The 17,278-nt window shown below is 48.1% G+C and overlaps 1 protein-coding gene across 2 annotated transcripts; it reads right to left on the bottom strand.

The window, feature by feature from the left end:
- Positions 1-467: 467 nt before the first annotated feature.
- On the bottom strand, positions 468-8,855 carry Mettl21a (methyltransferase 21A, HSPA lysine). 2 transcript variants are annotated; one of them, XM_048344869.1, is made up of 4 exons: positions 8,812-8,855; positions 8,144-8,334; positions 6,140-6,251; positions 474-1,208 (listed from the first exon to the last, which is right to left on the bottom strand). In XM_048344869.1, exons 2-4 carry the CDS (start codon positions 8,285-8,287, stop codon positions 811-813), a joined length of 654 nt encoding a protein of 217 aa, XP_048200826.1. In that variant the 5' UTR covers positions 8,288-8,334; positions 8,812-8,855; the 3' UTR covers positions 474-810. The 2 variants fall into 2 exon arrangements, with proteins under 2 accessions (XP_048200827.1, XP_048200826.1); XM_048344870.1 differs by lacking the exons at positions 6,140-6,251; positions 8,812-8,855 and having other exon boundaries at positions 468-1,208; positions 8,144-8,493.
- Positions 8,856-17,278: the final 8,423 nt, after the last annotated feature.

Genomic DNA, 17,278 nt, shown 5'->3' with positions numbered 1-17,278 from the left:
GAATAAACTAGCAGTGAAAGTGATTGCATGGAACAAAGCACTGACTTGTTTAAAACTGAGTTACATGGCCAGCGCTAGTGGTCCACACCTGTAATCCTAACTACTCAGGAGGTTGAGATCTGAGGACCACAATTCAAAGCCGTCCTAGGCAGACTCTTCTCCAATTAACCAGCAAAAAGCCCAAAATGGGAGTGTGGCCCAAGCAGAGCACCAACAATGAGTGAAAAGGCTAAGCAAAAGGGTGAGGCTCTGAGTTTAAGCCTTAGTACTGAACAAAAAATAAAAAAAGGGCTGGGGATATGGCCTACTGGCAAGAGCGCTTGCCTCCTATACATGAAGCCCTGGGTTCGATTCCCCAGCACCACATATATAGAAAATGGCCAGAAGTGGCGCGGTGGCTCAAGTGGCAGAGTGCTAGCCCTGAGCAGAAAGAAGCCAGAGACAGTGCTCAGGCCCTAAGTCCCAAGACTGGCAAAAAACAAAAAATAAAAAACAAGTGAGTAGGTAGCCAGGTGTGGTGACAAACACCTGCAAACAGGAAGATCACTGTCTGAGGCCAACTCTGAGCACAAAGCCTAAGAACCTATCTGAAAAAGAACAAAAGCCAAAAAGGGCTAGAGGAGTAGCTCAAGTGGAAAGGCAGTGCCTAGCAAGTGTGAGTCATGAGTTCAACCCCCAATCCTGCCAGAAACAACAAAAATGCCCACATGCTTTGTCCCTTGAGTAGCTTTGGATAGAGATGAGTGCAGGGAACAGGTCATTAGAGTGTCAGACACATTCAGTGACAACATTCGCACGAACTGCGGCCACCTATAAGTCTTCCTTCTGGTTTCTCTTCTGTGCTTTGTAAATATATATGTCTTTGTCAGAATCATAGTGAACCTTACTCACAGCAAACTGCCCCTCCAGCAGCCTTAAGAAGTTATTATCCCGTTCATAGCGGATCCGGCAAGCTAAAAGAATCACCGAGTGTTTGCTACAGAGATACTCCAGTGTGTGAAGAAGATCTGTGAATGTTTCTTCTAAATATATGATATCAGCTCCAAGTATCAGGTCAAATTCTCCAGGTGAGAAACTCCCCAGATCCTGGCCCCAAGTCAGCTCCTTAACAACAGCTTTGGCTTGGATATGGGGAGGCAAGTTGGCTTGAACGTTTGATTTAAGGAACTCTAATGCTACTTTTCGATCGGTGATAGTCACATGAGCACCTACAAGGTGGGACAAAGAAAAGGTAATGGGCACATCAATGCAAGTCCTGAGGGAGGGAGGGGGCCAAGTTAAACACCATTCCACCTGATGGGCAGAACACAATGCACTCCCAGAGCTCACCGCATCCCAGTCATGACGGGTGGGCAGCGCCTTCCTGCCTTCCACACTGGCTCTTGGCTAAAGGAAACATGGCATTTTGCCTTCAGGGCATTCCTGCTGTTTGCTTAAGTTGTGCTCACAAATTAGAGTCACCAACTGACACAGGCTGGGGCTTCTGAACTGGGCAGGCAGACCCTGCCCACCCTTAACCCATTAGGTAAAACAGAACTCAAGAATGAAAAAAACCTGGTAGCAGAATATGACCACTAAGATGAGAAGATACTAAAAGAGAGGGAACAGCTTTGGGACGTTTTGGTTTAAAGCAGAATCACAGAAGAGTTAGGCTGCTACGGAATGCTGTCCCTAGGCTGTTTTGAAGCAGGCAACCTACATGGGTTTATGGAATATATATATATACATACCCACACACACTTTATATGTACATATACTTTATATATGTGTATGTATATAATTTCCTCTGATTTACTGTATAATTTTCAGGTAAGTTTGTTTCTTTAACGGTTAAGTTTCTACATGTAGTACTGAACAATTAATGAAGCCTTAAGTTATTAAACTGTTTCTTATAGAATGCTGACAATAAACTACCACATATTTTTCTTTTTGCTAGTACTGGGAGATTTGAAATCAGGGCCTTGCCTTTGACTTTCTTGCTCACAGATGGTGCTCTACCATTTGAGCCAAACGGCCAACCTGGCTTTTTGCTGTGTTTTTTTTAAGAGATGGGAGTCTTGCAGACTCTTCTGCTCAGGCTGGCTTCAAATTACAATCCTCCAGATTTCAGCCTCCTGGGGTAGCTAGAATTATAGAACCACCACCAGGAATATCTAATTTTTAAACCAGTATGAATGAGGATATTGACCTGTAGTTATTCTGAAGATAAGGAAACCATATAAGGTTGGCCCTAATACACTCATCTATAAAAATATATTTAAATTTCTTAGCCCTAGTGGGATTATATGTTTCATGCTTTCATAAATTTTTTTTCTCTACTGGATGTGGTATCTCAACACTTGGAAGGAAAAGGTAGCAAGATTGAGAGTTCAAGGCCAGCCTGGGTTACACAGTAAAGTTGAAGCCAGCTAAATCAACATAGCAGAACACTCTCAAAAGGGCACCCCACCCCCCCCCACTACACACACATACACACACACACACACACACACACGCGCGGCGCACACACCAAGTATAGTCTCTAATATCCCACAAGATTCTGGAGCAGCTGCAGTGAGTGCCATTCCACTGGCAGCTTATGCCCAGAGTTTTCTATCTTGACGTACATAATTGCAGCAGTATGCTGATTGTGGCAGTATGCCATTGGAGTCTGTGATGAAACACTCAAGCTATCGGAATGCTCGAGACTGGACCCACCACTCTGACCCCTGCCAGAGTTCCACCCAATAAGCAGAAATCTAAATTAGAGTTCCCATTTCTTCCGACAATGAAAATTTCAGACAGCCGTTGCAAGTTTGGCTAAGAACATCTATCTCTGGCTTTCTCAGTCCACAGAGCACTCAGCTGGCCATACTGGAGTGATCCACCTTTTTTTTTTTTTTTTTGGCCAGTCCTGGGCCTTGGGCTCAAGGCCTGAGCACTGTCCTGTCCCTGGCTTCTTCCCACTCAAGGCTAGCACTCTGCCACCTGAGCCACAGCGCCCCTTCTGGCCGTTTTCCATATATGTGGTGCTGGGGAATTGAACCGAGAGCTTCATGTGTAGGAGGCAAGCACTCTTGCCACTAGGCCATATTCCCAGCCCATCCATCTTGCAGCCATCACCTGAGTATTCATTCTAACGTCCATCTGCACCATTTGGGAGGCCCATCTAGCCTCCCTGGTATTTCAGAAGTCTGAACAGGATCTTAATAGCAGGAGACCATTTCCTATACCCTCATTAGTTCTACTAGAGGCTACCGTTAATCAGAGGATAAAAACTTAGCCTCACAGAACTGACATTCAAACAAGGACATAAGCAATAAAATGCTGGTGCCCTTTCTATTTGTTTTGAACACAGGATCTTATTATGGATGGCGCCCAGGGTGGCTTCAAACTTGAGCTCCTCCTGCCATGGCCTCCCTGGTGCTGAGATTTACAGGCATGAATACCCGACAAGAGGTTTTTGTTTGTTTGTTGTTGTTTTTTTGGCCAGTCCTGGGCCTTGGACTCAGGGCCTGAGCACTGCCCCTGGCTTCTTCCTGCTAGCACTCTGCCACCTGAGCCACAGCGCCCCTTCTGGCCGTTTTCCATATATGTGGTGCTGGGGAATCAAACTGAGAGCTTCATGGGTAGGAGGCAAGCACTCTTGCCAGTACGCCATATTCCCAGCCCCAACAAGAGGTTTTTGTTTGTTTGTTTGTTTTTGGCCAGTCCTGGGCCTTGGACTCAGGGCCTGAGCACTGTCCCTGGCTTCTTCCCGCTCAAGGCTAGCACTCTGCCACTTGAGCCACAGCGCCGCTTCTGGCCGTTTTCTGTATATGTGGTGCTGGGGAATCGAACCTAGGGCCTCGTGTATCCGAGGCAGGCACTCTTGCCACTAGGCTATATCCCCAGCCCCTCGGATACACGAGGCCCTAGGTTCGATTCCCCAGCACCACATATACAGAAAACGGCCAGAAGCGGCGCTGTGGCTCAAGTGGCAGAGTGCTAGCCTTGAGCGGGAAGAAGCCAGGGACAGTGCTCAGGCCCTGAGTCCAAGGCCCAGGACTGGCCAAAAGAAAAAAAGAGGTTTTTTAAAAGAAGAATATGTAGAATGTTAGTTGGTGATCCAAGCTAGGTTTAAGAGAATAAATCAGGAGAGTCATGAAGCATTCAGAGGTAAGCAGGTCGGGGTGAAGGATAAACGAGACCTGACAGGATAAGCAAATGCATACCCATATTCCCTAACTGCAACCCAACTTACAAAATCCTCTTTTGAAGTAACTAACACAAACCTAGGGAGATTTTCAAACTGAGAAGCAAAACTTCAGAGACAGAACTATTTTCACATGCCATCCACAATCCACTAGTTTTGTGACCTTGGGAAGTTAGTTACTTTACTCTCTGCTTATCCTCCATTTCACTACTTGAAAAGAACTCTGAATAGCTCAGATCTACTTACCAGGTACAGGGTTACTATGAGAATGTGAGACTGTAAATCTGCAGCCTAATTCTTAATATGCATGGAATGTGATAGAGCCTGGGGAGAATCAGAGGCTTTTGTGGCTCCAGAAATACCTGTAACACAATGTGATCCGTTCAAAGTACTCTGAGAATCCAGGTCCATTCAATAACCAATGTGGTCTGAGAACCAGCAAGGCCGAGTTACCAGCCCAGGAGGCTCAAAGGAAAGCTCCAGAACCTCTGAATCAGAAACTGCACTGTTAATGAAAGCCCAGAATGCAATATTATAGTGAAGAATATACTATTGAGTATCTTAAAAGCTGGTTTAGCTACCTATAGCTACTCAGGAGGCTGAGATTTGAGGAGTTCTGTTTGAAGCCAGCCTGGACAGGAAAGTCTGTGACACTTTTCTCTCTAATAAGCTTCTAAGAAAAATCCAGAAGTGGCACTGTGGCTCAAGTAGTAGGGCAGTAGCCTTGAGCAAAAAGAAGCTCAGGAACAGCAACCAGACCTAGAGTTCAAATCCGAGGGCTGGCCAAAACCAAAAAACTAGTCCAGACTTATCACTGGATACCTCAAACTGAGTCAGAAGTTGTAGGAAGAACAGGAAATAATAAAAATAATAACAAGATTTTAAAATGCTATAGATTAGCCAGAGATGATGCTTCATACCAGTGTTGCATGTCTGTAATCCTTTCTACTGGGGAGGCTGAGATACAAAGATCATGAATTCTAGGTGTCCTAGCCAACATGGTGACACACTATCTCAAAGACTTGAATTAATGGCTGTACAACCAACTAAAACAACACAAAACAGGACAAAAGTTAATGGCTATAATCCCAGCACGTGAAAGGCTGAAGCTGGAGGGTTGTACATTCCAGATCAGCCAAGGCTATAGAGAAAAAAGAGAAGGGGAGGGGAGGGGAGGGAGGGGGAAGGAGGGAAAAAAAGTAGGAGGGAAGAAGGCAAGAAGGACGAGGAAGAGGGGAAAAGGGGAGAGAAGAGGAAGAAATGGAGGAGGGGGATGGAGATGGAAATGTAGGGAGGGGAGGAGAGGGAAGAAGGAAAGAAAGGAAGGAAAAGACACTGGATCAGTTCAGAATTGTAGATTCTTAGTACAATTTTATTTATGTAATTTTTTGTGACAGGGTTTCACTATGTACCTCAGGCTGACTTCAAATTCATGATCCTCTTCCTTCTGTTTTCCAAGTACTAAGAGTATAGGTATGTACCATCGTACTTGGGCTTATTAATAAAATTTCTTTAAAATGGCACAGATTTTAGAGGGGCTGATCGTACCCAGAAGAGAAAAGCCAGCAATTTACCTCGGTCACTAATGAGGGAAAAGACATTGCCTGTACCACTTACCTCACCAGCTTAAATCCAACCACATGGTAAGCACCTTAGACTAAAGGAATTTATAGATGGGCTACAGTATTCTTCTTGAAATCAAAGTAACCTTAATATTATAATATCGGCATCACAGAATTAAGGGAAACAGGCAATCTCCCATGAGAAGTACATATAACAGGTGGAGAGACAAAAAGAAGAAATGAGCCTGTTAAACCACAGGAGTTAAATGCGCCAGCAGCTGGCCCACAACCTGAAAGCACAGAGGGAAGAAATGAAGCAGGCAAGGGGAAAACTACCAGTGGGTTTTGTGCTAACAATATAGGATGCACCTCTCAAAGAGTTTAGCCAGCACAACACACTCACCCAGCAGGGCAGCCACTATGCCCACCAGCCCTGTGCCAGCACCGAGCTCCACGGCAGAGCAGCCCCTGAGCTCCACTGTGCCCATCTCCAGATAGGTGGAAAGAACGATGGCCTGCATCAAAACACAGTTGTGATTATGATCCACATGAGTGCTTCAAAAGCTGTAGGGCATCAGAGGGGCCAGGTGCTGGCAGAGACAACACCATGCCCCTCCCCGGCTGCGAGGGGGGGGGGGGGGGCGGGGGGGCGGTCCCAGTTTCCTGACACTAACTTAGCTACTGCATTGCCCCTGGGAGGTAATCTTAGAGCAAGTACCCACACAGTGGGTGCAAAGCCCCTCACAGGGGTGGGAGATAGGAATGACACAAGCTTTAGAGGGGCCTGCTGAATGCCCGTTTAATGTTTCACCATGTCACAGCACTTTCACGATGAGGTTTGCTAAAGCATTCCAACAGAATTGACATGAACAGTCTCTGTGACTGTTTTAAGGCAATGTCCAGTGCCTCGGCCTAGCTCAAGTGTGCATGGCCACACCTTCACCTAAAGGGAAAAAGCAGCACCATGCCCAAGGCTCCCTGAACTGTGTCACTGACCACTACTGACCCAGAGGCCCTTGGCATCTGTTTTGGGACATTAAGAGGTAAATTTTGCCAGAGTTTTGGAACTTGGTGATGCATGAGATAGTATTGGCTTACAATCCTGCTTTTAAAATTGTATTTTTGTAATTTTTACTATAATTTGTCACAGATATACAGTAGGGCTATAATTGGCAACTGCTTGTTTTGCTGAGTATTCTTAGTCTCATCTCCCCCCCCACCCCCTTTCTCGCTATGTTTTTTGTTTGTTTGGGGATTTTGGCTTTGGGGGGAGCTTTGGTCTTTTTTTTTTTTGGTTAGCTGTGGGGCTTGAAGTCTAGGCCTGTGCGATGTCCCTGAGCTCTTTTGCTCAAGGCTGGTGCTCTACCACTTGAGCCACAGCACCACTTCCAGTTGTCTGGTAGTTAATTGGAGATAAGAATTTCATGAGTTTTCCTGCCCTGGCTGGCCTTTGAACCTCAATCCTCAGATCTCAGCCTCCAGAATAGCTAGGATTATAGGTGTGAGCCACCAGGACACGGCTTTGTTGTGTGTGTGTGCTTTTGTCAATTGTGGGACCTGGGTCCTCTCCTTGAGCAATTTTGCTCAAACTAGTGCTCTATCTCTTTGAACCACAGAGCCACTCCCAGTTTTCTGGTGGATAATTGGAGATAAGAGACTGAGGGACTTCCCAGCCCGCAGGACCTAAATCTTCAGATCGCAGCCTCCAGAGTATCTAGGATTACAGGCTTGAGCAATCAGCACCCAGCTCATATAAGTATTTTTATCCCTAAATTATTCTCCACATGCCTAACTGTTAAAATTGTGTTTAGTCTGATCATAAAACCCACATGTTTCAGGACTCATCCTCCCCAATCCTAAACATGGTGCTTGGGGCTGAGGGCTAGCCGTCACCTTCACCATCAGAAGCAGAAAACAAACCATTGTACAACCCGTTCACAACTCTGGAAAATTTAAAAGAAAACTCATGACATTTCTTTGGGCTTTAATCACTTTACCTATCTTTGCACCAATATGTTTAAAAGACTTAATGAGGGCTGGGAATGTGGCTTAGTGGTAGAGTGATTGCCTATCATGCATGAAGTCCTGGGTTCTATTCCTCAGCACCACATACACAGAAAAAGCCGGAAGTGGTGCTGTGGCTCAAGTGGTAGAGTGCTGCCCTTGAGCAAAAGAAGCTCAGGGACAGAGCCTAGGCCCTGAATTGAAGCCCCAGGCCTCCCCCCGACACACACACAAAAGGCTCAAGGGTAGTGCTCCAGGCCCTGAGTTCAAGCCCAAGGACCAGCAGCACCAAAAACAAAACAAAACAAAACCCATCAAATTTGTACATGGAATGAGAATTATATCTCAGTAAGGCGGGTGTGCAAAGCTGTGCATACTCTCGGGTCCTCTGAGGCTGACTTACCGCGTCCCACACCACCGCGGCCACGCCCAGGTGTCTCCAGTCCTGCCGGATCTGGATCGTGCGCTTCGCGAAGGAGAAAGTGGCAAGAGGCTTGTGGAATTTCTGGAGCCCCATTCCTGTCTCCTCGTAGGGGACCAGGGCCATTTCTTGGGGGGGAGGGGGAGCGGGACAGGAGTCCAGTCTGCTGAGACCTGTACAAAAGAATCCCGTGTGACACTCTAGCCAGGAATTGCATCCTATGGTAAATAACTTTCCTTCAAATGATCTGGCAGTTTTGCAAGTTCACAAGAAGAAAATAAAACAAGTTGGGGCACCGGCTTGGTGGCTCACATCCGTAATCCTAGCTTCTCAGGAGGCTGAAATCCGAGGGTATTAAAAAAAAAGAAAAGCCTCTGAGACTCTTATCTCCAATTACCCAGCAACAAGGCACACGTGGAGGTGTGGGAGTGCGCTAAGTGTGAGCAGAAAAATACCAAGGGAGGCCCTGAGTTCAAGTCTCAGTACCGGCGGGGACGGAAGCTCCAGCGTAGGTTCGGAGCTACACAGCCGGGCCTGAGGCACCGAGGCTCCGCGCCCGGCCCCGGCCCGGCCGCGGCGCGCCCGCTGGGGTCCTCTCCCTCCCCCCCCCCCAACAGCTGGGTTCGGTGCTGACCACAGTGGAACCCAACCTGCTCTGGGCTGTGTGAACGGTCCTCCCGGCTCCTCGCCGGGGCGGACGACCCAGTGGACGCTCGGAGCCCCCGCGCGGTGGAGGCTGAAGCCGGCGCCCCCGCGGCCTCACCGGCCTCCCGAAGGTCCGCCCGCCACCGGAAGGGCCGGCCGGGGCGGAGCCGCGGAGCGCCGGGATCGCGTCCGGCGCGGGAGTGGGAGGCGAGGCTGACCCGCGCGGGCTTCCTTCCTCCAGGCGCCCGCTGAGCCCCGGATCGCCGGGGGCTTTGGGGTGCGTGCGGGAGGCGGTGGCGGCCCGGGGCGGGGCGGAGCGGGACGCGCGCTTCCGGTGCTCGGGGGAAGCGGTGAAACCCAGCTCACCGGGGGGCCGCGGAGGCGTCGGCCGGGGAGCGGGGTGCGGAGGTCCGGCTACGCCCACCAGGGAGCCCCCTGGCTGGGCTCCGGGGACGCCGATGCCCCTCGCCCTCTTCGTTCGACCCTTCCGCCTCTGGGCGGTGGCGCGGACGGCGGCGGAAAGGGGAAGTTGGCCCCGAGTCTGCGCGGTCACCCGCGGAGTCCCAGTTCGCCGGGAGCGGTGGAGCCGCCCGGCAGATCGCCACGGTAGCCCGGACGGGACGCCGACACGTGGCTCCCAGGCACCCTGTGGGTGGCTGCCTGGCTGGCTGGTTTGGGGCTTGAACTCGGGGCCTGGGTGCTGCCCCTGGGCTCCACGTCTGGAATGTTGATGGTTCCTTGGAGATAAAAAAAAAAAAAAAGTCCCGCCGACTTAACTGCCCGGGCTGGCTTCGAACCGCGATCCTCCGCTCTCAGCCTCCTGAGTAGCTAGGGTTACAGGCGTGAGCCACCAGCGCCCTGTCGGGCGTGGAGTTTTTCCCCGGGCGGGGGGGGGGGGAAGCGTTGCGTTGGAAGGCTGCCGACCCCGTCCCGCCTCGGTGTCACCGTGTCCCTCCTCCCTCCCCCCCCCCCCCCCCGGGCACCGTGTTGGAGACCGGGGAGGGCGGGCGTCATCTTCCAGGGCTCTGACCCCGGCCTCTCCCCACCAGCCCTAACGCTCGGCGCCCGTGGGGTGGTCCAGGCTGCACCTTAGCGAGAGCCAGTGTAAACCCCCGGTACCCGACGTGGCTGCCCGGCGGTCTGGGTGTAGGTGAGCGGAGCCTTGGTTCCTGAGGCTCCCGGGGAGCCGCCGCGTGCCCGGGTCTCGGGTCTTACCCCTCCTGGCCTGCAGGGGGCGCGCCGCTCTGCCAGGTCTCTGCACCTGCCCGCAGAAGCTGCAGCCTGCTTGCTGCCTTGAGGGCTTTCTTCTGCTTTATGTGTCTGTTCTTTTGGGGGTCTGCTCTCCCTCTGCTGTGTTTGTCTTAGGATCTCCTAGTCCGATGGCCTCTGTGCTTCTCTGCCCTCCAACCTTTACTTTTCTTGGTTGTAAATTTTTTCCCCCTTGTAGCTGGGTGCAGTGGCTCACGTCTGTAATACCAGCTACTAGGGAGGCTCAGATTTGGGAGAATTGTGATTTCCTACCAGCCCAATCAAGAAAAGAAAAGGGAAAAAAAAAGTTGCAAGGCCCCTATCTCAGCCAATAGCTGGATATAGTGGTACCCAGCTTAACAGCTACAAAAGAAGTTAAGCCTGAGGTTTGTGGGCCCAAGCATAAGTGAGAGATCCTATTGGAAATCATAAAGCAAAAAGGGCTGGGACTCTGCCCTGAATTCAACCCCCAATATAGCTCCCAAACAAGCAGATGTACTCTCCTTCCCACAAGAAGTGCTGTTTACTCTGAGTTGATCCCTGCATGTGTTAAAATAAATATTACACTGCACTCCATCTGGACAGTCATTACAGGTTAGCCCAAAGGAGAGGAAGATCTTCCTTGTCTTTGTTTTCTTTTTCCTAACTCTTTCCTTTGTGGAACTAGTCGCAACCACATGTATGGGGCTTGGGGCCAGAGAAACCTTGGATCTGTTTTTGTTTTGTTTTTGTTTTTGTTTTGTGTTTTGTTTTTTTTTTGGCCAGTCCTGGGGCTTGGACTCAGGACCCTGGCTTCTTTTTGCTCAAGGCTAGCACTCTGCCACTTGAGCCACAGTGCCACTTATGGCTTTATCTATATAAGTGGCACTGAGGAATCAAACCCAGGGCTTCATGTATATGAGAGGAGCACTTTACCACTAGGCCATATTCCCAGCCCCAGAGAAACCTTGGAAACTTAAATCCAACCTCTCTCACACTAACGGAGATGACCTCGAGTAATTACTACATCTCCCCAGACCCCTTTCCCCATCTTTTCTCCAGAAATCATATATATGACTGTGTGTGTGTGTGTATATATAATATATACCTATCCTTAAAACACCTTCCCACCCTCTGCAGCACCTTCATTAGGACATTTTCCTAAATGTAAGTTTATTTTAAAAATTGTTCCCTTTTTCTCAGTGAAAGTCATTTAGCCCTCCCAGTGTTGCAATTGGTACTAACTCCCTATATTATTCACACACATCAACATTTATATGTATGCATACATATATGTATGTGTATGTATAGATAGATGCATATCTGGAGACACATATGCCAATACATGTAATTTGCATAGCAGTGTAGACACTAAGCCTAGCTCTGTGAATATCTGAAAATCACATTTTTAAATTTTTTTATTATTTATTTATTTATTTATTTTAGCCAGTCCTGGGACTTGGACTCAGGGCCTGAGCACTGTCCCTGGCTTCTTTTTGCTCAAGGCTAGCACTCTACCACTTGAGCCACAGCGCCGCTTCTGGCCATTTTCTGTATATGTGGTGCTGGGGAATTGAAACCAGGGCCTCATGGACACAAGGCAAGCACTCTTGCCACTAGGCCATATCCCCAGTCCTTGAAAATCACATTTTAATCCTTGAAAATGTTTACTCCTTTGGGCCACCCCCTTCCCAGAGGGATGGATGTCACCTCACCTGATTGAGGTCACACTTGGCCATTTCACCTTCTCTGGCCAACAGAACCTCAGGGACGTGACCTTGGCAGCGGTGGCAGGACCCACGGTGGGTGTGTGCACACCTGAGCCGCAGCTTTCCCCCTGCTCAGCGCTGCACATGGCAGGTTAGGGAGGGCTTTAGCACCAGGTCCCCAGCAGGAACGGAATTCACACAGGAAGCCTGAGCATGAAAGAAAAGGTTGAAACCCCTGAGCTTTGGGATTGTTACAGTCTTCTTCAAAGCTGGAAGAACGCAGGAATAAACAAACTACATTTCAAAGACAAGGTAGAATGTTTTAGTATGGATGTGGATAAAGTAGCTACTCTTCCTTTTGAATATCTGCCTAGCAAGCTCATGAGGATCTCTTTTGGTGCCTTCCATCTGGGTGCCCAGATACAGTGGTCTTTCACTGACATTCTCAATGCAAAATCCCTCTTTGCATCGTGGGTGATCCCAAAGTACACTTTAATGATAACATGTAGAATTGTGCCTTTTCCTTATAGAAAAATAGGTTGGGCTCCTTTCTCCAGCCCTCTCCTGGACCCTTAGAATAAAAAAGAAAACATGGGGGGGGGGGCTGGGAATGTGCTTGCCTAGCATGCATGAAGCCTTAGGTTTGATTCTTCAGCAGCACATAAACAACCCCCAAAACAAGCTGAAAATGGGGCTGTGGCTCAAGAGGTAGAATGCTAGCCTTGAGCAAAAAGAAGCCAGGACAGTACTCAGAAGAAAGGGGGGAGGGAAGGAGAGGGGAGAGGGGAAGGAGGGAAGGAAGGAACAAAGGAAGGCAGGCAAGCATGGTTAGGCATCTCCTGCAGTGCCTGGGCTCCCAGTGCATCTTCAGATTCCTCCATACTCAGCCACTGGGAAGCAGAATTTAAGGTGGGTTCACATCCAAAGAGGTAGTGTCAGAAGCCTGTGGTTGTGGAGGAGTCCAGACAATGCTGCCCTAAAGTGTGAGGCCTCAGGGAGGGAGCTGAATACTTTATATTGACCTGTGGGGTAGGGCTGAGGAGCAGGGGAAGCCTTTCCCCACTACCTTCATCTCTCTGGCTCTTGGGACAGATTCTTCAGAGAAGAAAACAAACGATGACGATGGATCCTCTCCCCTGGGAAGCTCTTCAACCAGGGAAGATGAAATCACACACAGATGTAGTGCCTGGAGGTCATTATCTTGCCCAGATGAACTTTGTCACAGGCTACAGCCTATTCGGACAGGACCTCCTTAAGGCAAATTGCATTACATCAGAGATTTTGTGCAGAACAAGGCAAAGTGTTCATTTCCTCCTTCCCTCTCCTCCTTCCCTCCCTTCCCCCACCAGAAAGCTCCATGTCCTAGTTGCTCTCCGCAGCCCAGGTTGTTAAGTAAAGTTCCAGATCTTACTAGCTGGGGGAAGAGAGGGAGGGTATTTTTTTCTGTGATTTCTTTATATACAAAAATATTTGTGTACCTTCTTTATCTTGTTCATCTCTGGACTGTCAGTTTATGTTAGAGTCAATTATCAAACTTTCTGAGAGTAGAGAGGAAGTCCTCTCTCTCCACAACAGTTTTTTACTTTTATCTGCATGACTAAAATTCCTTCCCCATCATATGACACCTCATTGGAGAACAGTGGTAGAAGGACACATTCATTTGTCCTTGCTGTTTTCTGGAGCTAATCCATATTGCAGATCACTGTGGAAGCATGTACTTTAGTACAACTTGATCTCTTCCTCCCTGACACCTATTCTATCCTGCAGGGCCAATACGCAAGTCCAGGACGGGCCAGTAATTCTCTCTGCAGAACAAGAATTCAGAGTGGCCATGATTCATCCAGTTTCCATTTTTTCTGGTAGGAGTTCTCTTTGGCTAATTCTCAAGAAAAGCCCAGTTCTGCATCAGCTCCCAGAGCTTTGCAGTGCTCACATTTCCCTTGACTTTCAAGTTAACAGCCTGACAAGCCCATCAATAACCTGAGTTGAAAAGGCATTGAATATGCTAGCCTGACAAATGTCATGGTGTAACAGCCCAGACCACTACAGAGGATCCTCTGCTGGGCCACGTGATCCTGGGGCTGACGGGAAGCTGCCACTGACTCTCCAGCCCAGCATCTCAAGGGAGACTCATACTTCATAGATCTCTAGCCTGGGAAAAACTCCAAACGCTAAATTCTATTCCACTGAATGCTTATCGTTTTGCCCTATTGCAAAGTTGGGCCTTGCTAAATTGCAGACTGGACTAGTGACAAAGGCTTAGATCTAAACCTCCTCCTCTGGAAAATAATGTGTGACTAAATGAGTAGGCAAGCATGGTAACAACCTGAGGTTGTTTAGAGCTACTCCTCACACAGTACCCTTCACCTAACACTATTAGAGTTGTCCATATGGGGTGGGCTAGCCTGCGTCTCAGCTCTGAAAGAGACACATGTCTCAGACCTGGCCAATGAACACATTCCTCCCAGATGGCCATCCCATTGATAAGTGAACATGAGACCAGAGCTAAGTTTGACCAGAGCCCATTCTGAGGCTTGCTGGGGGTCTCCAAGGCCCAACCTGTTGGAGAAGGACTGGAGTGCTGTTGATTATTTGGTTCCAAGAGGACAGACTAGTAGGGAAAGTAGCCAGCAAGGCCTGGTAAGGGAAAAGATGCCCCTGACGGTGCCCTTTGGATCCAGCTGGCCTAGAATTTTTCTGTTATGTGAGCCAATAAATTCTCTAATTAGCTTAAGCCTTTTGAGTTGCTAGCTCCCCCCCCCCCCAAGAAAATCAATCCTAATACACTGGGTCCAGAAGGACCTTTGAACAAAGATATAGTCATGCCTGCATGGGGCTGTCTTCAGAGTGCTGCATGAATATGAGAGAGAAGCCAGTCTATATGGACGGAAGCCTGTAGTAGCCGGGGGGCGGGGGGGGGGGGGGAAGCTGTCAGACTTGTCCTGAGCCCTTCCTGGACTCTTAGGCCTCCTGGGATACTGGAGTAATGTGATAAACTTCCCTTTCTTGCTTGCTTAAGCTAGCTTGAGGGCCTGACACATTCAATCAGAGTCCCAGAAACAATAGAGGTTTTGTTCACTTTTAGGAATAATGTAGACAGAGTGTAAACATTCTACAAGTCCCTTATCCATGATTTGGTTGATGCTAACTGGCCATAGTATTTGCCCTAACAACCTGATTTTCCTAGATCAGACAAGATTGGGCGTGTTCAGGGTGGTATGGCTGTAGACACAACCTGATCCTAAATGGACAGATGTGTGTTGAAAGACATCCAGCTCCCTATGAGGGAAACCATAGGGTTTATGTCTCTTTTGGGTCAGGCTTACTTCACTTAGTATAATTTTTTCCAAGTCCTTCCATTTCCTTATGATTGGGGCAGTATCATTCTTTCTGATAGAAGTATAGAATTCCATTGTGTATATGTACCACATTTTCTTGGTCTAAACATCTGCTGAGGGGCATCTGGGTTGGGTCCATATTTTAGTAATGACAAATTGTGCTGCATTGAACACAGTTGTGCTGGTGGCTTTTGTGTGGTCTTGCTTGTAATCTTTTGGGTAGGTGCCCAAAAGTGGGACTGCTGGGTCATAGGGGAGCTCTATGTTTAGCCTTCTGAGGAACCTCCATACTGCTTTCCAGAATGGTTGAACAAGTTTGCAATCCTACCAACAATGTAGTAGGGTTCCCTTTTGTCCACATCTCTAGGATAGACATAGCACAAGAGCACAACAGCTCAATAGTTATGCCCATATGAACAAATAACATAATGCTAAGTGAAACGGACTCCATGTTATGGAAATAAGTCGTATATCATTGCTGTAGTTAATTTCAACATACCATGTGAAACTGTACCTTTTGTTCTCTCGTATTCCCTTCCTGTGGTTTTACTCCTGCTATTACTGTAACTGATCTCAGTACCCCAGATACTGTATAGACATGTATTAGACTAGGGAAGGGAAAGGGAATACCAAAAATGAGAGACAAAGGCTAAAAAGACAAACCATTGCAATGGCAAACCAATTGGTGTAAACCAACTGTACAACTCATGGTTGGGGGAGGGAACCAGGAAGGGGGGAGATGGGGGAAAAATGAAGGAGAAGGTAACAAGTTGGATAAGTAATGTACTTGCCTTACATATGGAAGTATAAACCCTCTGTACTTCACGTTGACAATAAAGAAGAAGAAGAAGAAAAAAAGACATCCAGCTCCTTACCACACTCACTAGGAACAAATGATGGGAATTAGCACCAAGCGTCATAAACATTGGTCAAATAGAGATATGCTACTGGGCTTCATCTTTCTATCCATCATTCTCACCCACTGCTACCAGCACCAAAGGCCCAGTGCAGAAGAGAATCCCTTCCTGACTTGTTCTGTTACCCAAAGATCCTTAAAATACTTATTTTCTCTTTACGATCTTGTCTTTTTCTTCCCCAGAATAGCCAGAGTTTTAAGAGTAATCTAGGCCTGGGTTCTCCTTGCTTGGCCCCCTGTCTACAATCTGTCTTCTGCCCTCTGCATCCTACCAAGACTTTCTATTTGAGCTATACCTGACTAGTCCCAGGTCTTGCCCCCAGTGTAATAGCCCAAATTTCTCTACCACACTAGCCCTTCTGGCTGGATAGATTTCATCATGGGACATAAAGGGCACAATCTCTGGTCGTGGGCTTTGTATCTCTCCTTTGTCCTCCACTATGCCCCAAGTTTCCTGAAGACTTGATGTTGCTTCTCAGAAAGCTTGGTTTTAAATTTTCCTTTGTGCCAACTAGCCATTGTACTGTGCTTTCAGAGTCAACCTGTTCAAAGTTACCCCTGAGGGGCTGGGGATATGGCCTAGTGGCAAGAGAGCTTGCCTCGTATACATGAGGCCCTGGGTTCAATTCCCCAGCACCACGTATACAGAAAATGGCCAGAAGTGGAGCTGTGGCTCAAGTGGCAGAGTGCTAGCCTTGAGCAAAAGGAAGCCAGGGACAGTGCCCAGGCCCTGAGTCCAAGCCTGAGGACTGGCCAAAAAAACACACACACAAAAAAAAGTTACCCCTGAAAGCAAGCCACAGTGGTCCAGTGGAAAATATGAGGAACCTGAGATTTCAGAATTGAACTCAAGCCCCATTTCTGCTATTCTGTAGCCAGATGATTCGGGGTGAGTCACTAACATTCCTTTGGCTTCAATTGTTTGGTTGTAAAGTGGCAGTGGTAATAACACCCACATCATGATATGTGTAAAGGCTGATTGCACACCACAGCACATAACCGTTGATAACCTAGTCCACACAAGCATTAAGGGAACAAGCTTGGAATTGAAAAATGGGAATGAACCCCTGACCAGTGAATTAGCATCTCTGTCTCTCATGTTCCTTGTGTGTGTGAGGGGAATAATTCCAGGCCCCACTAGCTTGTTGTTGAGTAGGAATGTAATAACTCACATACAGAGTTGTCCAACATACCGTAACACTTACGCAATATTAGCCATTGCTTTGCTTCCTTTCTGTGCACCAGCACTGTCTCAGTAAACCGGATTTATAACCGAAGAGTC

This window comes from Perognathus longimembris, chromosome 4, assembly GCF_023159225.1.
Source record: "Perognathus longimembris pacificus isolate PPM17 chromosome 4, ASM2315922v1, whole genome shotgun sequence".
In the NCBI taxonomy this organism is placed as follows: Eukaryota; Metazoa; Chordata; class Mammalia; order Rodentia; family Heteromyidae; genus Perognathus; species Perognathus longimembris.
Note: the sequence above shows the minus strand (reverse complement) of the source record. Positions and strands in the feature narration are given on the sequence as shown.

Bases quoted from the DNA above. Each gene is read 5' to 3' on its own strand.
- Mettl21a (XM_048344869.1), bottom strand. From the start codon at position 8,287: ATGGCCCTGGTCCCCTACGAGGAGACAGGAATGGGGCTCCAGAAATTC. The intron at 6,252-8,143 runs GTAAGTCAGCCT...GTTTTGATGCAG, and splicing joins CCGCGGTGGTGTGGGACGCG to GCCATCGTTCTTTCCACCTA. The intron at 1,209-6,139 runs GTGAGTGTGTTG...CCCACCTTGTAG, and splicing joins CATAGTGGCTGCCCTGCTGG to GTGCTCATGTGACTATCACC.